Below are 18299 nucleotides of genomic sequence, written 5' to 3' on the forward strand. Positions count from 1 at the left end.
TGCTGGGCTCCGGCGATCCTTCCGCCTCAGCCTTCCGAGTAGCCAGAATAACAGGCGCGTGCTACCACGCCCGGCTGATTTTTTAATTTTATTGTAAAGATGAGGTCTCACCTGCCCAGGCGGGTCTCAAACCCACGGGCTCGGGCAATCCACTCACCTCAGCCTCCCCAAGGCGTGGGATTACAGACTGAGCCACTGAGCCCGGCTAATGGATTGCTTTTAAGAGGACTTTTTCAGTTAATTATCCTCAGGTAACAAGGCCCTCCTGTGAATTATTGTCATGAGAAGTCACTTATTCTTGCTAAAATTGCCCTATCATGGCACAATGCAGATATTTCAACTGCCAACACAGTGGGCCAGAGCGTCTGACTCATTGTTGGTCTTGAGACCCTTTGGCTTGTCCACAGAGGAATCTCTCTTTACTAGCCTCTTCCATGAAATTTTATGTAAGCACTGGCTTATTTTCTTAGCCCCCACTGTTGGGTGCATCTACCTTCTATGCCCCTCCTGTTCCTTAGGATGCGGAAAGGAGAGCTGTTTGATTATCTCACGGAGAAGGTGGCCCTCTCAGAAAAGGAAACCAGGTAATGGCTGAGCCTGCAGCCCCTGGGGTGGGCAGGGAGTAGGGTGGGAAGGGAGGAGCAGAGGAGGAGACTGCACCTCCCCCAGGTCCATCATGAGGTCTCTGCTGGAAGCAGTGAGCTTTCTCCATGCCAACAACATTGTGCACCGAGACCTGAAGCCTGAGAATATTCTCCTAGATGACAGTATGCAGATCCGACTTTCAGATTTTGGGTTCTCCTGCCACTTGGAACCTGGCGAGAAACTTCGAGGTGAGGGGATCTTGTGCCCTAAAAGGCTTGGGAGGAAAGGAAACCCAGGCTTGATTAGGTTGGTTGACTAGGTCTGAGTATGGTACCAAGGAAAAGGGAGAAGTCCATGAGCACTTGCCAAAATACTCTCTGGGTGCAAAGCCTGTGTGCAACTCAGAGTTGGCTTCCCAACCTGAAAGGAGGATAGAGGCAGACAGCAATGTGCAGTGGCCATGCCAGGGAAGCCAGGAGGAAGGAACACTGATTTGACCTGATAGACCCACAGAAGACGGGCCTCGAGGGCTGGACCTTATCTCAGGAGTAGAAAGGAGGAGCAGGGCAAGCCGGGCTCGGTGGCTCAGCCTGTAATCCTGCGCTTTTGGGAGGCTGATGTGTGTGGATTGCCTGAGCCCGCGGGTTTGAGACTCGCCTGGTCAACTTGGCGAGACCTCATCTCTACAATAAATCAAAAATTAGCCGGGAGTGGTAGTGCACGCCTGTAGTTTCAGCTCCTTGGAAGGCTGAGGCGGAAGGATTGTTGGAGCCCAGCAGGTCGAGGTTGCGGTGGCCAGGAGCGTGCCACTGCACTCCAGTCTGGGCAACAGAGTGAGATTCCAACTCATAAAAAAAAAAAAAAATAGAAAATATGACCTTCTGCGTGGCAGGACTGTCTGGACCCCCCCTGCTCTCATTCTCCCCTTTCTTAACCCACCCTTCCCTGGACCATTCAGGCACATTACAGGGAGGACCTTGGGCTGAGGACTGTGCCAGGGTAACCTGTGCCTTCTTAAGAGGCAAGGTGTATTTGGTGGCAAAGTCAGTCTTCCAGCGTGTCATGCTAGGCCCAAGACTAGCTTCATACAAAGATGAACATGAGCCGGGCTCGGTGCTCAGCCTGTAATCCTGTGCTTTGGGAGGCTGAGGTGAGTGGATTGCCTGAGCTCGCAGATTTGAGACCTGCCTGGGCAACTTGACGAGACCTCATCTCTACAATAAATAAAAAATCAGCCAGGTGTGGTAGCGCACGCCTGTAGTTCCAGCTACTTGGAAGGCTGAGGCGGAAGGATCACCGGAGCCCAGCAGGTCAAGGCTGCGGTGGCCGGGAGCGGCCACTGCACTCCAGTCTGGGCGACAGAGTGAGACTCCAACTCAAAAAAAAAAAAAAAAAAAAAAAAGGAGGAGCAGGGCATAGCAGGGCTCAGCTGCACGTTTAGGGTCTTGAGGAGATAGGACCACAGCGTGCTTCTTAACACTCTGAGGAGCCTGATGTCTCCAGACAGCACTTCTCACTTGGGGCCCTGTATCTTGGGCTCACCCAGTGTTAATGCGTTTGTCAAGACAAATATTTCTAGTGCAAAAGGGAAACTTTAAGTTCAATTGTGAGACTTATCAGAGCCTTTAATATGCTGTCTCTCCCTCAGTGGCTTTGCATTGGACTCACGAATAGCTAACATTTACTGGGCACTTACTATGAGGCAGGTACCACACAGTCTTTACATGGCTTATTTCTCTAAATCCTCTCAACAATCCTGTGAGATAGATAGTATTTGAATCTCCTTTTTATAGATAGGCTTAAAGAGGTTTGATGACTTGTCCAAGGTCATATGGCCAGAATATGGCCTTGGGTAGTCTGACTTGGGAGCTCATGCTCTTAACCTGTGGACTTACAAGTCTTGTAGATACTATGCTTTATTTCCCTTTGGGCTTCCACATATATTCTTCCCCTTTCTGGAATCATCTTTGCCCTTGCCCACTCCGTCCTCTTCTTCAGTTTAGGTAATTCAGGTTTCACATACCTTCAAGACATGTGAGATCCCTCTGCTTTTTGTTCTTACATCTTCTCCCTTCACAACATACATCATACTCTATTGTTGTTTTTCATTTGCTTTCTGGTAGACAGTGAACTTGGTAAGGACACATTTGACTCACCATTGTGTCTAGTATGGTGCTTGGCATTCAGTAAATAACTTGTAGGAATGAATTTCCTAATACTCAGTTTCAATTCAGGCCTATTAAAATCTCCTGGGGCTGGGCTCAGTGGCTCAGCCTGTAATCCCAGCACTTTGGGAGGCTGAGGCAAGTGGATTGCCTGAGCTCGCAAGTTCGAGACCAGCCCAGGCAACTCGGCGAGAACTCATCTCTACAATAAATAAAAAATTAGCTGGGCATGGTAGCATGTTCCTGTAGTTCAGGCTACTTGGAAGGCTGAGGCAGAAGGATTGCCGGAGCCCGGCAGGTCGATACTGGGGTGGTCGTGAGTATGCCACTGCACTTCAGCCTGGGTGACGGAGTGAGACTCCAACTAAAAAAAAAACAAACAAATCTCCTGGAAGTATGCCATGAAACACCATTGAGAAATTGCTAGGATGGAGAAGCTGGTGCCTGAGTGGTAGAAAAAACTAAAAATATGAACTTGAGCCAGGCGCAGTGGCATGTGCTTATAGTCCCAGCTACTTGGGAGGCTGAGCTGAGAGGATCACTTGAGCCCAGGAGTTTGAATCCAACTTGGACAACATAGCGAGACCCTGTTTCTAAAAATAAATAAATAAACAGAAATATAGATTTGGATAAAGTTATGGAGGGCTCTGTGCTGTAGGAGTCTAGACTTGATCCTGATGCCATGTTGGGGCATCAGGGGAAGGTGTCTTTTTTCTTTTTTTTTTTTTTAGTTGGAGTCTCACTCTGTTGCCCAGACTGGAGTGCAGTGGTCGCTCCCGGCCACTGCAGCCTCAACCTGCTGGGCTCCGGCGATCCTTCCGCCTCAGCCTTCCAAGTAGCCGGAATTACAGGCATGCGCTACCATGCCTGGCTGATTTTATTTTTATTTATTGTAGAGATGAGGTCTCGCCAAGTTACCCAGGTGGGTCTCGAACCCGCGGGCTCAGGCAATTCACTCACCTCAGCCTCCCAAAGGCCCGGGATTACAGGCTGAGCCACCGAGCCCAGCTGGTTTCTTTTTTTTGAGTCAGAGTCTCACTCTGTCACCCAGGCTGGAGTGCAGGTTGGTATGGCATGCTTGTGGTCACCACAGTCTTGACCTGCTAGACTCAGGCAATCCTTCCACTTCAGCCTTCCAAGTAGCTAGAACTACAGGCATCTGCCATCACACCTGGCTAATTTTTTGATATATTGTAGAGATGAGGTTTCGCCAAGTTGCCCAGGCTGGTCTTGAGCCCGTGGGCTCAAGCAGTCCTCTTGCTTACACCTCCCAAAGTGCTGGGATTGCAGGCATGAGCCACCACGCCCAGCTAGGGAAGGGATTTAAACAAGGAACTTACCCAGTATGTGCATTAAGAAATTCGTTTCCACTTGTTCTCTTTGGGTTGAGTTGTGGTTCCACTAACCAGAGTGGGGATTGTAGGAGGAATAGGTTTGGGGAGAAAGGAATACATAAAAGATATAAATTTTGTCCATATGTATTATGTATGTGAAAATTAGGTAATATGTTGTGTGAGGGAGTTTGACTTGGCTGGCGGGTTGGAGGAAGCCAATGATATGGTTGGATAGAACCTTGAAATCAACCTAGGTTTTCTTAGGAAGGCCACCAGGAGCCTTGGTAGGTATTTGAGTTGTTCTGCAGGAATAGTGTCTAATACTGAGACTTGGCAGAAGGCAGGCCGGAATGGGAACACTGGTGGCCCTGACAGTGTTAAGGAGGTCCCAGCAGAGACCTAGTGCTAAAGGCCCTGGAGGGGGCTGATGGCATTCCCTCAATCTTTGCCCTCTCTCCCCAGAGTTGTGTGGGACCCCAGGGTATCTAGCACCAGAGATCCTTAAATGCTCCATGGATGAAACGCACCCGGGCTATGGCAAGGAGGTTGACCTGTGAGTTTCTGACCTCTTCCCCCTCCTATGTTTACTGTCCTTTAGTGTATTTGCCCATCACTTAGTCTGTCTGACTCTGGTCTCTTTCTCAGCTGGGCCTGTGGGGTGATCTTGTTCACACTCCTGGCTGGCTCACCACCCTTCTGGCACCGTCGCCAGATCCTGATGTTACGCATGATCATGGAGGGCCAGTACCAGTTTAGTTCACCTGAGTGGGATGACCGATCAAACACTGTCAAAGACCTGGTGAGCTGGGGCTGTGAGAGGACAGTGGGGGAGACCTGAGAGCTGCCCTTCACACTTTGGGGTTTCCCGTAGATCTCCAGGCTGCTGCAAGTGGATCCTGAGGAGCGTCTGACAGCTGAGCAGGCCCTACAGCACCCCTTCTTTGAGCGCTGTGAAGGCAGCCAGCGCTGGAACCTCACCCCCCGCCAACGGTTCCGGGTAAGCCTGGGAGTGTCAGGATCTGGGCCTTTGTCTCTCTCCCATGATCTTTCCCTTGTGCTAGCTGCTCTACTGGAGCTCACACTGTCTCCTTTCCTAGGTGGCAGTATGGACAGTGCTGGCTGCTGGACGAGTGGCCTTAAGCACCCACCGTGTACGGCTGCTGACCAAGAGTGCACTGTTGAGGGACCCTTACGCGCTGCGGTCAGTGCGGCGCCTCATTGACAACTGTGCCTTCAGGCTCTACGGACACTGGGTGAAGAAGGGTGAACAGCAGAACCGGGCAGCCCTCTTTCAGCACCAGCCCCCTGGGCCTTTCCCAATCATGGCCCCCGAAGAGGAAGGGGACTCAGTTACTGTAACTGAGGATGACTCTGCACTGGTGCTGGGCTAGGATCTCAACCTGAGGAATCCCAGAATACAGGACTCTCCAGGAGGAGGATTTTGAGCATTCCAGACCCTCTGGCACTGGCCTCAGGTTCCCCTGCCTAGCCAGGCCCACCACTGATCATGCTACTGTCATAAAGACCAGCACTGTATACCTCCCCCACTGGCCAGGGCTTTGAGCTCAGAGCTGGAGTGGAAGGGAACCACTCTGAATGCCACATCCAGCCTGGTCAGTGCTGCCTATGCTGCGTATGAAATAAAATCTGCTATACGCCAGGGAGAGCAGTTACCCTGTCTGGTGTCTGGCTTGGACAAGGAAGCCCAGAAGGTGCTCAGGAGGGGGCCGGGGCAGGGATGGGCTACTCTGGCCCAGATCTTTATTAGGGGAAATGCTGGTGATCACTTAGTCTTGTTCTTGCCTTTGCCCGGATGTAGCTGCAAGGTCTGCTCCAGTGCAGTCAACTTGCTGCTGAGCCTTTCTTCGCTGGCCTTGAGCTGCTCCTCCACCAGCTGTTGGAGCTGCTTCAGCTCCTGGTTCAGTTGGGTCTTGATGTAGGCTCGGAGGATGTGGATCTGGCCTACAGGGGCAGGAAAAGAAGGGGCAAGTCAGGACATACACTTTCTGGAGATGAGAGATGGTCCTCAGCTGGGCAGACACAACCTCCAAGGTGCCCCTGGGGGATACATAGGCTGCAACCTTGCTTCAGTTTAGGAAATGTCAGTCAGCCCTTCTGTGAGAAAGAGTTGGGCAGTGTGGCTATGCTGGGCTTTCCTGATTCAAATTCTGATTTCTACTTGTAGTTGCATGACATTAGAAAGCTTATTTCATCTTTCCATGCCTCAGTTCTGTAGTAATAACACTTAACATGTAGGATTGAGTTAATATATGTAAAATGAGCTAATATAGATAAAATGCTTAAAACAGGGCACCTATTAACTAGATACCTGTAGCCAAACATGTGCTGACCATTGTTATTGGTTTTCTTTTTATTTATTTTTCTTTATTACTAATTTTTAATCTTTTGAGTAGGGGTCTCATTTCTGTTGCCCAGGCTGGAGTACAATGGCACAATCACAGCTCACTGCAGCCGTGGCCACTTGGGCCAAGTAGCTGGGACTATAGGCGTATTGCACTACTCTGGGCAGTTTTTTTTTTGGTAGAGATTAGGTCTCACTTGTTGCCCAGGCTGATCTTGAACTCCTGGGCCGAAGTGATTCTTCCGTCTTGGCCTCCCAAAGTGCTGGGATTATAGGCGTGAGCTTTTTATCTGTCATCTTGGACTTCTGCTAAGGACTCATTTGGAGAAAGGACATCATGACTAAAAACAAAAACTCTGAAGATCTGATGTGGTCCAAACTCTTCGTTCTACACCTATTCAGAGTCACAGGGCACCTTGACCTTTCCAGATCCTCACTTGGCTCTTGCTCAGGCTGAGCCACTGTCTCCAGTTCCTCCTCCTCCTCCTGTGAAGTGACTGTCTCCTCCTTCATCTCCTTGCTTTCTTCTTTCTCTGCAAGCCAGAACCGCGAAGATGCCTCAGCTCCAACCCCATCCTAACCCTAGCCCTGGCATTCTCCTTTACCCATCTTACCCTCTGGCCAGTGCTTGGGTGGCTGTAGCCCTATGTAAGTCAAGGATAGATCCAGCCGCACCTGGGAAGAGAGAAAAAAGAGGGAGGCTGAGAGGGCAACTGCACTGAGGGAATGGGGGAGATGACGGGGGGCCTCTTGTAGTCCACGGGCCAGTACCTGGGGTGTGAAGACATATTTGTAGAGCTTGAAGTGGCGGAAGTAGGTGTTGACCACATAGTCTGCCAAGGCCAGCAGCTTTTCCTCCTCAAAGAGGTCAATGCTGAAAGGGGGCCGCTGTGGTGATGACTGGGAGTTAGAACACTGACCACTAGAACTAGAACTCCTGGATCCCTGACCTTTCCTCCAAGAGTCCAGCAATCTAGGAGCAGGGAGAGCCCACTCTGGCCTTCAGAGGAAGATGAGGGTGATGTGTGTAAGAGAGGGTGGGAGATTGGGCAAGACCTTTTCTGGGGGAGGGTAGAATTTCTAGAATGTTCCAGGGGAACTGACCCTGACTCCATGGCAAAAAAGAAGACTGGTGAAGTAGTGGTAGCATTCCTCCACGTTGCCCAAGGGGGTTGCTGGTAGGGAAAGCAAGATGCAGTAGTGAGTCCCTTCTCTGACATTCACTCACTTTATTCAGCAGCCATTTATGGAGTATCAGCTTCAGAAGTGGACAGGTCTAGGTTTAAGTCCTGGTTTGTTTCCTTAATTCACTCTATAAATATTCTGTAACCATTAGATAGTGTTAAGCACTGAACAAGACAGACAAGGTTCTGCCTTCGTGAAGCTTATATTCTAGTGGAAGTGACATATACATAAAAAGATATGTCATAATTTAACCTGTTGTTAAATATTTTGTAGGAAATCAGTTAGAGAATAAAGGAGTTGGGGTGGGAAAGCAGGAGTGTTTTTTTTGTTGTTGTTTTGTTTTGTTTTTTTGAGTTGGAGTCTCACTCTGTCGCCCAGACTGGAGTGCAGTGCTTCCTCCTCAGCCTTCCAAGTAGCTGGAACTACAGGCGCGTGCTACCATGCCCGGCTAATTTTTTTTTGATTTCTTGCAGATATGAGGTCTTGCCAAGTTGCCCAGGCGGGTCTCAAACCCATGGGCTCAGGCAATCCACTCACCTCAGCCTCCCAAGGCGCGGGATTACAGGCTGAGCCACCGAGCCCGGCTAGGAGTGGTTTTATTGAGCACTGTGCATATATTTACAATGGCATTTCTCAGAGGAGTCCCAAAAAATTAGTGCTGTATCCTTAATTTACGAGATAAGGAAATGGGATTTCAAAGGCAATAACTTGTGTGTTACAGTGCACCTAGTAATGACCAAGATTCCAGGTGAGAGTCTTCCTACTTCTCATGGTCACTTGTGCCAGTCCAGCCTCCTCTTCTCTCTAGGGCTCAAATCTTCTGGTAGCCACCTTCCTCTTACCAACACAGGCCTTGTGGAGATCCTGGAGCAGGGCACATGCTGCTGATGTCTGCTCCAGTGAGAAACCCTGCTGGCGGCAGAAGATGAGTGCATAGGAGAAGAGGTCCAGGGTGATGGTTTCTCGCAGGCTCTGTTCCGGATGGCCTAGCTCCAGCAGCTCAGCCAGCACCCTTGGGAGGGAGAGAGGAAGGAGTGACAACAGAAGCCTCCTTTCATCACCCCACACCCACCACATGCTTTGGAGTCAGCCATTCCTCGAGTCTTCCCAACCCACCCCCCTCAACCTTCCCCAAGAGTTTCTTCTCCTCCCTGCTCAGTCCCTACTCCCTCATCTCCTCAGCGTTGGCCGTCTCCTCCAGCCGGTGCATGGAATGGATGTCCAGGTACTTCCTGTCATAGGGGAAAAAAGGAAAAGTACTGGCAGCTGTTAACACAACGGTCTCATGACAGGCCTGTGATGGCTAGAGTGTTGGACTGGGAATCAGGAGACTTGAGTTTGAAGCTCGGCTTTTTCACCAACTTACTGTGTCACCTTGGGCAAATCACTTCTTACCTTTTGGGACCTAAATGAACTCTTTATGAGCCTCTCCATGTATAGAGCCTAGGGTTAGGGAACTTGAGTTGTTTCTGTTCTGCCACTACCTCGCTGGATAACCTTGGTCAAGTGTAACTTTCCCAGCTCTCTTCATGCACTCACCACATGCAGATCCGGGGTCGGGGCAGCGGCGGCTGCGGAGAGAAAGTGGATTTGGGAAAACAGCTATGCTGTTCCCGGCCCGTTACGAATCTGCAGCGGGCCGGAGAACTCGGTATAACTTGACATCTCGTCGCAAGTACCAAGTACAAGCAACGCGGGCGGGGCTAGGTAGAAACCAGCGGACCCGAAGGGCTATTCATGAGCATATAAACAATCGGGGTCACACACCCCTACCTTTCTTCACCCAGGCGGCCCGGGAAACGTCCTGAACATTAGTAAGCATAATGAGCGGTGGCACCCTGCCTGGTAACCTTTTTATAAATATTCACGAGCGGACCAGTCTGTCCTGCCCTCACCGGGAACAAATTGACTCCAGGATCTTCACTCGCTTCTTTGGAGACTGGGGCCGCCGTGGCTGACTCGGTCCGCACACCTGTTCCCATCCGCGTGGCCGACCCACACACCGAGCTAGGCGCCTTCTCCGGTGCCTGCCGCAGTTCAGAGGGCTGTTTAAGCTCCGACTGCATCCTCACTCTCAGGAATTGTTTGGTCTTCGGGCTGATGATTTCGTGGCTCTTCCTCTGTCCCGCCTCGGTTCTGGGACAGCCTCGGCCAGTCCTCGGCCAGCGACTGCCAAGACCTAGCCCTCTACCGATGCTTCAGCCAATCTGCGCCGCAGAGCCTGCGGTTCGGCACGGCCAATCCGCGGGGGGCGTCACCCTGGTCTCAAAGGAGACGGTTGCTAAGGGGGCCTGTGAAGGAAGCGAGGTGGAAAGTAAGTGCGGGCCCCGCCAATCAGTGGCGAACGCTCATATACGTAATCAGTTGCTAGGGCCTACCTGGGTGCCCTCTCTTCAAAGTTGCTAGGTAGGTCTTGGCTGGGAAGTGGGAGTGAGGTGTCAGTTACCATGGGAACTGTCTATTGGCCAATCACTGAGGGAAAGAGGAGGTGTTCGGGAGGAATCCAAAAGATCAGAGAGGCGGGGCCAAGCGCGACCAATCGAATCAGGAGAAAAAGAAGTTTCGCCACATCCGGTACTGCCTCTGGCGCCTGCGCCCTGAGCCCGAGAGGCCGGTGACATCCGGTGAAATCCAAGATGGCGGCGCTAAGCTGACTCTGCTACCGGTGAGGGCCCTGGGGTCGGCGGGGGCGGGATCCAGCAGGTGTGTGCGTGGCAAGGGATGTTTGGGATTGTGGAGCACCAGCCGCTTCCACAGCTCTACTCTTTGTCTTCTGCAGGTGACGGAAGTGCCGCCTCCTACCCCCTGACGCCCCTTGGGGACCCTGCGCCTCTCCTCGCCGCCGCGGCCATGTCTGGGCCCGGCAACAAACGCGCCGCCAGCGATGGGGGCTCAGGGCCGCCAGAGAAGAAGCTGAGTCGCGAAGAGAAGACCACAACCACTCTTATCGAACCTATTCGTCTTGGAGGCATCTCTTCCACGGTTTGTGGGCTCTTGCTTTAGGCTTCATCACTTGCCTGACTCCTGTCTCTGTTCTCCGCCCAAACCGTCTAGAACCATACTTCAGTGCCCCAAGTTTAGCAGGGTTTCGCTTTACAGGACACTCTGTCGAAGGAGACTGAACACGGCATCTGCCTTCCTTTTCCTCCTTTTGCACATAGAAAAAGGTTCCCAGAGAGCGTGTGATTTGTCAGACTAAGAACTTAGAAAGGAACAGGTAGAAGCAGAACGTAAGCCTCCCTCACTACCAAGCCCCCCCACCCTTTTTTTTTGAGTTGGAGTCTTACTTTGTCACCCATACTGGAGTGCAGTGGTGTGCTCACGGCCTCCGCAGCCTCGACCTACTGGGCACAGGCAGTTCTTCCACCTCAGCCTTCCAAGTAGCTGGAATTACAGGCACACACCACCACGCCCGGCCAACTTTTTTGATTTGTTGTAGAGATGAGGTCTTTCCAAGTTGCCCAGGCTGCTGTTGAACCCGTGGGCTCAGGCAGTCCTCTCACCTTGGCCTCCCAAAGTGCTGGAATTATAGGCAGGAGCCACCATGCTGGGGGCAAGACCCTTTCACTCTGGGTGTTTGAGCTTCTTTGAATTCTCTTAGCAATTAGTTTGGGAATTCCCTCATCTCCCATCCATTCCATATGATCTCTGTTCCTCTCTGTGATTAAACTTCTAGGCCCTGCTTGACCCTTTCCTCTACCCCTTGTTTCTCTTGGTAGGAGGAGATGGACCTAAAGGTATTGCAATTCAAGAACAAGAAACTGGCAGAGCGGTTGGAACAGCGACAGGCTTGTGAAGATGAACTCCGAGAACGAATTGAGAAATTAGAGAAGCGGCAGGCCACAGATGATGCCACACTTCTCATTGTCAATCGCTATTGGGCCCAGGTGGATGTCGTATGCTTTCCAATACCTGGCTTGATTCAGCTGACAATCCTCAGATTCTCCTGCTGGGAAGGGAGTATCATGCTGGAAGCACTAAAGGATTCGCAGTAGTTCTGATGCTTTCTCTTTTCAGCTGGATGAAACTGTGGAAGCCCTTCTCCGATGCCATGAAAGCCAAGGGGAGCTGTCTTCAGGGACAGAGGCACCTGGGACCCAGGAGGGGCCAACACATGATGGGACCCCTCTCACAGAACCAGGAACGTCAGAGCTGAGGGGTAGGACCAGAGCCCTAGGATCTGGGGAGCTTATGTTCTGGGAAAGGTCCTAGAAAGCAGGGGACTTTGTAATTGGACTCCCGAATTTTCTGCCTTATGCCCCCCACCTAAATTGATTGCATGTTTAGGCAGCAATGGGCAGTGTATAAGAATATTGGCTTCTGAACGGGCTTGGTGGCTCAGCCTGTAATCCCAGTACTTTGGGAGGCCGAGGTGAGTGGATTACCTGAACCCGTGGGTTCGAGACCAGCCTGGGCAACTTGGTGAGACCTCGTCTCTACAATAAAGCAAAAATTAGCCAGGCATGGTAGTGCACGCCTATAGTTCCGGCTGCTTGGAAGGCTGAAGTGGAGGGATTGCCAGAGCCCAGCAGGTCGACGCTGGGATGGCTGTGAGCTTGCCACTGCACTCCAGCCTGGGTGACGGAGTGAGACTCTCCAATTCAAAAAAAAAAAAAAAAAAAAAGAATACAGTCTTTGAAATCTGACTAATAACTTGGTTCGTGTTTTGACATTCATTAATTCAAAAATGTATTACTGTTGAGTGTTGACTGCATTTGGCATTGTTCTAGATTCAGAGGAATCAAAGACAAATAGAAAGAAATATTGTTCTTGCTATCTGAGTGGAAATGGTTATAACAAGTAAAAAGTGTTGGGGCTCCTGAAAGGAGTAAAAGTGTGTGCACATGTGTATGGTTCTAATTTAGGTTGGGAATGTAGACAAGACTTCCATGAGGAAGTGACGTGGTAACTCTTCAGCCTTGAGGAATTTACCTCCCTGGGCCTCAGTTGTCTCGCTTTCAAGATGAAGATTACTGCACCGTGGGCTGTGTTGATTAAGGGAGCCGTGAGGGTTAAAGGGCTCAGTCTAGAACTTGGTGCATCATGGTGGTACCAGTTGCTGTTATCTTCATGAGGGTCTGTGTCCACTTTTCTCAGAGCCCCTGCCGGTGCAGCTGCGACCCCCTCTCAGTGAGCCAGCCTTGGCTTTTGTGGTGGCACTAGGTGCCAGCAGCAGTGAGGAGGTGGAGCTGCAGCTACAGGGCCGTATGGAGTTCTCCAAAGCAGCTGTGTCCCATGTGGTAGAGGCCTCAGACCGCCTACAGCGCCGGGTGGAGGAACTCTGTCAGCAAGTGTACAGTCGAGGTTGGTTCTTTGTACCTCTACCACAGAGGTGTCCATCTCCACCTGCATCTTTATGGTACCCTCTTCTCAATTCCCGTAATGTCCCAAGCCCAAATGCAGCCAGAAGTCCCCAAGGAATAAATCAGCCATGTTGTTGGGGGGTATGAGGTTCTGGCTTTGATTCCTCGAGTTGAACTTTACGGAGATAGATTGGAGGAGTTGTTGATGCTGGTAGGGTCTCCTCCTTTGGGCTGGAGACTCTGGAACTCTTTGTGCAAGTTGCTGATCTCCAAGGCAAGTGGTTAGGCTTTACAGGTTGACTGGCTTCTCCCAACCTTAGTTCTGCCACCCTAACTTGGGTACTTTGGGCAAATGGGTCCCCTCTTTGAACTGGTTTCCTTCTCTGTATAGTGGGGATAAAGACTCCTAACTTTGTCTTGAGAAATTGGAGACACAATGGGTAGATCAGATGGGTCATAATAGCAGACTCCACAATAATTAGTACTTTGCTCCATTGCTCTGAACTTGGCTTTTACCTGGGCCCTGCCTTCCCAGGGGACGGTGAGCCCCTCAGTGAGGCGGCTCGGGCACGCACTCGGGAGCTAGGCCGTGAGAACCGGCGACTACAGGACTTGGCCACCCAACTGCAGGAGAAGCACCACCGCATCTCATTGGAGGTGGGAGTCGGGCTTTGGGGGTGGGATTAGAACCAGGGCAGGGTTTGGATTAGATGGACACCTATGGATCTCAGTCAAGTCCTCCATGAAAGCATCTGCTCCCTCGTCTCCAGTACTCTGAGCTCCAGGATAAAGTGACATCAGCAGAGACAAAGGTGCTAGAGATGGAGACTACAGTGGAGGACCTGCAGTGGGACATTGAGAAGCTGCGCAAGCGAGAGCAAAAGCTTAATAAGCATTTGGCAGAGGCCTTGGAACAGGTAGGGCTGGGGTGCTGGGGCATATGGAGCCAGGGCTGATACTTAGGGCCCTAGCTTCTCCCCACCACATCTGTCTTTTGTCTGTCTTCTCTCCGCAGCTTAATTCTGGCTACTATGTGTCAGGGAGCTCCTCAGGCTTCCAGGGGGGCCAGATCACCCTCAGCATGCAGAAGGTGAGCAGCATCATTCCTCCCTGTCCCTCCCATAACCTTTTCTCGTTGCACTCCTGAGATTGCCCTTCGGTTGAAGGACAAGCATCAAGCTCTGAGGGCCTTTCTGGTTACTTTTGTTGGTCTATCTTTCATGTATTTGTATACTTACTCAATAAATTTCTGAACACCAAATGCTAGGCACTAGGTGTATGGGAATGAACAAGATAGGAAAAATTCAGAGCCTTCATGGAGCTTAGGTTCTAGTTGGGGGAATAGACAAGAAATAAGTAAAATAGTGTACTGATTGGTTATGAGTACTGCAAAGAGAAAGCACAGTAGAGTTAAATGGGAGTACATTAGAATTCATTGGCATTTGGAGGGAGTCTCTGTGCCCTTTTCTCTTCATCCTTCTAGGAATGCTTCCCTATCAATTAAGGGCTTTAGTTCTCAGCACTAACCATGCAGTGTTGAATTTTCTCCCACTTGCCTGGGAACCTTTAGGGAAGTCCTTGATTTGGTGCTTCAGAGTTGATCACTACCTGACACAGGAGAGCTTCGATGGAATGTGTGGTGGGGATGTGAAGGAGGCATGCTGCCGGATCTGGCCCTGTCTTTCATGGCCCCTTGTACTCCTTAGTTTGAGATGTTGAATGCAGAGTTGGAGGAAAATCAGGAATTGGCCAACAGCCGCATGGCAGAACTGGAGAAGCTGCAGGCTGAACTTCAGGGGGCTGTGCGGACCAATGAGCGCCTCAAGGTGGGCTGTGATTGGGGCTGAGAGGGCCTGTGCCTGCAAGGTAGGGACTGAGTCCTGAATCCTCTTGCTGATCCCTTCTGGTCATCCCTATCCCCCAGGTGGCCCTGCGGAGTCTTCCTGAGGAGGTGGTACGGGAGACAGGGGAGTACCGCATGCTGCAGGCCCAGTTCTCACTGCTCTACAATGAGTCTCTGCAAGTCAAGACCCAGCTGGATGAAGCTCGGGGGCTGCTGCTGGCCACCAAGAACTCCCACCTGAGACACATTGAGCACATGGAGGTATGGCCCTGGAGTGGGCGGGGGCTGGGAGTAAGGGCCAGACCCTTAGTGCTGAAGTGTTCCTGGGCTTCAGAGGCCCTGTGTGCTTGCCAGGGGTCCCCGGAAGCCGAGGTGAGGCTGAGAGCTGCATGGGTCCTTAATGTCTCCACCCACAGAGTGATGAGCTGGGGCTGCAGAAGAAGCTGCGCACGGAGGTCATCCAACTGGAGGACACGCTGGCCCAGGTACGCAAGGAGTACGAGATGCTGCGCATCGAGTTTGAGCAGAACCTGGCGGCCAACGAGCAGGCGGGTATGTGGTGAGGATGGGGTGGAGGTGGGGCCTTACCTGGGAGTGCTGGGCCCTGGTGTGGGGCTGCTGTTTATCCAGCTACAAGAGGTTAAGCCCCTTTCTTTCCACTCCCTGTGGAAAACAGGGACTACATCACCCGATTCACCGGCACAGAAGTCACAACCAGCTGAGGTGGCTGATGGAGCAGGCACAATCAGAATATGCCCTGTAGGACCCATCTGTGGTCCTCTGGCCTTACACTGTCTCTTTCTTTGAAATACTCGTTTTATAGGGCGTGGTGGCTTATTTCTGGAATTCCCACTCTTTTAGATTGCTTGAGACTTGGAGTTCACAAGCTGTTCGTTTTGTAGAGATTTATTGAATGCGACCTTTGAGTCAGGCTCTGTTCTAGATTTTGAGATTATGCCAATGAACAAAACAAATAATTCCTGCCATTGTCTGGTAGAAGAGGGCAGACAATAAAGAAAATATATAGAACCTGTATGTTAGTGACAGATGTACTAAGGAAAGTAAAGCAGGAAAAGTAGATAGGAAGCATCAGGAAGCTTTGGATGGGAAACCAGGGAAATGTAACTGAGAAGGTGACATTTGTTTAAGAATCCAAAAGAAGTTGACTAACTTTTGTAAATATTGCAGTTTTCTGTTCCATTAAAGGAAATTTGGAAGTATTAAAATACCTACATTAGCAAAAACAATACTAATAGACAGTATCAAGTTACCTTTGGGTGAGTTTCCTTGAAGTCTGCATTATTTACTTTTATGAGATCACACTCAGTATAAGGCCTTGGTTTTTCCTTCCTGCACAGTGGCAGCAATGACTCTGGCTCATCTCCCTCCCCCCACTCATGAATTGGGACCCTAACCTAAGGACTAGTTCTGACACCTTACTTCTCTACCCTCCTCTAGGGCCCATCAATCGTGAGATGCGCCACCTGATTAGCAGTCTCCAAAACCACAACCACCAGCTAAAGGGGGATGCCCAACGATACAAGCGGAAGCTTCGAGAAGTGCAGACTGAGATTGGCAAGGTCGAGGAGGGGTCTGCCTGAGAAAAGCCTTGACTAAACTCCAGCAAGCACTGTGTCACTTCATACCTGTTCCCCTCTGTCTTTGCAGCTCCGGGCCCAAGCCAGTGGCTCTACCCATTCCATCCCCAGCAGTCTGAGCCACCCAGAGGACTCTGGCCCCAATACCCCAGCTCCAGGGAAAGAGGAAGGTGGGCCAGGCCCAGTCACTACCCCTGACACCAGAAAGGAGGTGGCTTCAGTGCCTGGTGCCACCACTACTACTTCGTCAATAAAGAAGGAGGAGCTGGTCCCCTCCGAAGAAGATGCCCAGGCCTTAACCCCTGGGGCCCAGGGCCCTTCCTCCCGGGGCCGAGAACCTGAGGCCAGGCCCAAAAGAGAGCTCCGGGAACGGGAAGGGCCCAGCTTGGGACCCCCACCTGTGGCCTCAGCTCTCTCAAGGACTGATCGGGAGAAGGCCAAGGTGGAGGAGGCCAAGAGGAAGGAGTCAGAACTCCTCAAGGGTCTTCGAGCAGAGCTCAAGTGAGATCCTGTTCCTTTCTCTTGCGTACTCCTGTCAGGTGGCCTCCGGTCCTACTCACCAAGACCTCTTGTACCCTCTCCCAGGAAGGCCCAGGAAAGCCAAAAGGAGATGAAGTTGCTGCTGGATATGTATAAGTCAGCACCCAAGGAACAGCGGGATAAGGTGCAGCTCATGGCAGCTGAACGCAAGGCCAAGGCTGAGGTGAGGGCAGGTAGGGCTTTTGGGGCTTGCAAAGATCAGATCAGAGCAGAGCCCTAGGTCAGCAGGAAGCAGTGACAAGAGAGCTTCTTCCTTCTGGCTGTAGGTTGATGAGCTTCGGAGCCGCATCCGGGAATTGGAAGAGAGGGATCGAAGGGAGAGCAAGAAGATTGCAGATGAGGATGCCTTGCGTCGCATTCGGCAGGCGGAGGAGCAGATAGAACACCTACAGCGCAAGTTGGGTGCCACCAAGCAGGTGTGACCCCCTTCGGTCCCCTTGCTTCTGAATGCTGGGATTCCCTTAATACCTGTTGGGTGCCTCTAGCAGTTGTGGAACCTTGATGGCCCAGGTCCACTTTGGGGTTCTTTGCTTTGCCATGTTTTTCTGAGGTTTCCCTATGGCCATCCTGTCAGCTTACCATGTTTCGTTTTATCTCTGCCCACTTGCTTCAGGAGGAAGAGGCTCTGCTGTCGGAGATGGATGTGACAGGTCAGGCTTTTGAGGACATGCAGGAACAGAACGGGCGACTGCTACAGCAGTTGCGGGAAAAGGATGATGCCAACTTCAAGCTGATGTCAGAGCGGATCAAGGCCAATCAGATCCACAAACTGCTGCGGGAGGAGAAGGATGAGTTAGGCGAACAGGTCCTTGGCCTCAAGTCCCAGGTACAGCCATCGCCAACTTGCATGGTGGCACAAAGAGGTGAGGACTTCCAGCACTGAGTTTTTCCCCTGTTCTCAGGTGGATGCCCAGCTGCTGACTGTGCAGAAGCTAGAGGAGAAGGAACGGGCCTTGCAGGGCAGCCTTGGGGGTGTGGAGAAGGAGTTGACGCTGCGCAGCCAAGCCCTGGAGCTCAATAAGAGGAAGGTGAGGCCGGGCCTGAAGGGAGCGCGACCTAAGCTGCTGGCGCACATCCTCACTTCTGCTTCTGCTTGGAGAACCTGCCGCAGGTCGCCTGGGTGCAGCTCGGCTCTGCCTCTTCTCACAGAACAGTTCACTATACCAAATGTTTACCCTGTGCCAGACTGTGCTGAGTACTCGATATGCTTGGTCACTTTTCAGTCAGACAATAATCCTACCAAGACGGTTTTTGTTTTTTTTTGTTTTTTTTTTTTTTGAGTTGGAGTCTCACTCTGTCCCCCAGACTGGAGTGCAGTGGCCGCTCCCGGCCACCGCAGCCTCACCTGCTGGGCTCTGGCGATCCTTCCGCCTCGGCCTTCCGA

At 51.4% G+C, this 18299-nt stretch overlaps 4 protein-coding genes across 5 annotated transcripts in view; 2 read left to right on the plus strand and 2 right to left on the minus strand.

The window, feature by feature from the left end:
* PHKG2 (phosphorylase kinase catalytic subunit gamma 2) overlaps positions 1 to 5748 on the plus strand; it is a 12014-nt gene extending 6266 nt beyond the window's left edge. The window contains exons 5-10 of the mRNA XM_008062031.2: positions 519 to 584; positions 670 to 833; positions 4547 to 4637; positions 4730 to 4883; positions 4956 to 5081; positions 5182 to 5748. Coding sequence (XP_008060222.1) covers positions 519 to 584; positions 670 to 833; positions 4547 to 4637; positions 4730 to 4883; positions 4956 to 5081; positions 5182 to 5475 — 895 coding nt within the window. The 3' untranslated portion in view covers positions 5476 to 5748. The remainder of the gene's footprint in view (positions 1 to 518; positions 585 to 669; positions 834 to 4546; positions 4638 to 4729; positions 4884 to 4955; positions 5082 to 5181) is intronic.
* A 68-nt stretch (positions 5749 to 5816) lies between these two features.
* Positions 5817 to 7698, minus strand: LOC103264377 (coiled-coil domain-containing protein 189). Its single transcript, XM_021714449.1, has 5 exons — positions 7551 to 7698; positions 7218 to 7334; positions 7052 to 7121; positions 6884 to 6979; positions 5817 to 6046 (listed from the first exon to the last, which is right to left on the minus strand). The coding sequence occupies exons 3-5, from the start codon at positions 7053 to 7055 to the stop codon at positions 5868 to 5870; spliced, it is 279 nt and encodes a 92-aa protein (XP_021570124.1). The 5' UTR covers positions 7056 to 7121; positions 7218 to 7334; positions 7551 to 7698; the 3' UTR covers positions 5817 to 5867.
* A 737-nt stretch (positions 7699 to 8435) lies between these two features.
* Positions 8436 to 9697, minus strand: LOC110595978 (coiled-coil domain-containing protein 189-like). The gene is made up of 4 exons (XM_021714448.1): positions 9527 to 9697; positions 9171 to 9202; positions 8798 to 8863; positions 8436 to 8643 (listed from the first exon to the last, which is right to left on the minus strand). The coding sequence occupies exons 1-4, from the start codon at positions 9695 to 9697 to the stop codon at positions 8436 to 8438; spliced, it is 477 nt and encodes a 158-aa protein (XP_021570123.1).
* A 536-nt stretch (positions 9698 to 10233) lies between these two features.
* Positions 10234 to 18299, plus strand: part of RNF40 (ring finger protein 40) — a 12588-nt gene continuing 4522 nt past the window's right edge. Inside the window, exons 1-17 of one of the 2 annotated variants that reach the window (XM_021714453.1) lie at positions 10234 to 10296; positions 10411 to 10613; positions 11351 to 11518; positions 11649 to 11790; positions 12729 to 12935; positions 13470 to 13591; positions 13705 to 13851; positions 13950 to 14024; positions 14641 to 14760; positions 14859 to 15038; positions 15194 to 15329; positions 16236 to 16357; positions 16446 to 16876; positions 16961 to 17078; positions 17182 to 17331; positions 17529 to 17741; positions 17818 to 17943. In XM_021714453.1, coding sequence (XP_021570128.1) covers positions 10482 to 10613; positions 11351 to 11518; positions 11649 to 11790; positions 12729 to 12935; positions 13470 to 13591; positions 13705 to 13851; positions 13950 to 14024; positions 14641 to 14760; positions 14859 to 15038; positions 15194 to 15329; positions 16236 to 16357; positions 16446 to 16876; positions 16961 to 17078; positions 17182 to 17331; positions 17529 to 17741; positions 17818 to 17943 — 2589 coding nt within the window. In that variant the 5' untranslated portion in view covers positions 10234 to 10296; positions 10411 to 10481. Of the gene's footprint in view, positions 10297 to 10407; positions 10614 to 11350; positions 11519 to 11648; positions 11791 to 12728; positions 12936 to 13469; positions 13592 to 13704; positions 13852 to 13949; positions 14025 to 14640; positions 14761 to 14858; positions 15039 to 15193; positions 15330 to 16235; positions 16358 to 16445; positions 16877 to 16960; positions 17079 to 17181; positions 17332 to 17528; positions 17742 to 17817; positions 17944 to 18299 lie in introns of those variants that run through there. The other variant, XM_008062033.2, reaches the window with a different exon arrangement.

The sequence above is a fragment of the Carlito syrichta genome, unplaced genomic scaffold, assembly GCF_000164805.1.
Source record: "Carlito syrichta isolate Samal-C Ts95f unplaced genomic scaffold, Tarsius_syrichta-2.0.1 Scaffold305649, whole genome shotgun sequence".
Lineage (NCBI taxonomy): Eukaryota > Metazoa > Chordata > Mammalia > Primates > Tarsiidae > Carlito > Carlito syrichta.

Excerpts from the sequence above, each read along its gene's own strand:
- LOC110595978 (XM_021714448.1), bottom strand. The coding sequence starts at position 9,697 with ATGCAGTCGGAGCTTAAACAGCCCTCTGAACTGCGGCAGGCACCGGAG. Across the intron at positions 9,203-9,526 it reads CTGGAGTCAATTTGTTCCCG|CCGCCGCTGCCCCGACCCCG; the intron begins GTGAGGGCAGGA and ends TTCTCTCCGCAG. Across the intron at positions 8,644-8,797 it reads AACGCTGAGGAGATGAGGGA|GGTGCTGGCTGAGCTGCTGG; the intron begins GTAGGGACTGAG and ends CTCCCTCCCAAG.
- LOC103264377 (XM_021714449.1), bottom strand. Across the intron at positions 6,047-6,883 it reads TCAGCCTGAGCAAGAGCCAA|GCCAGATCCACATCCTCCGA; the intron begins GTGAGGATCTGG and ends CTGCCCCTGTAG.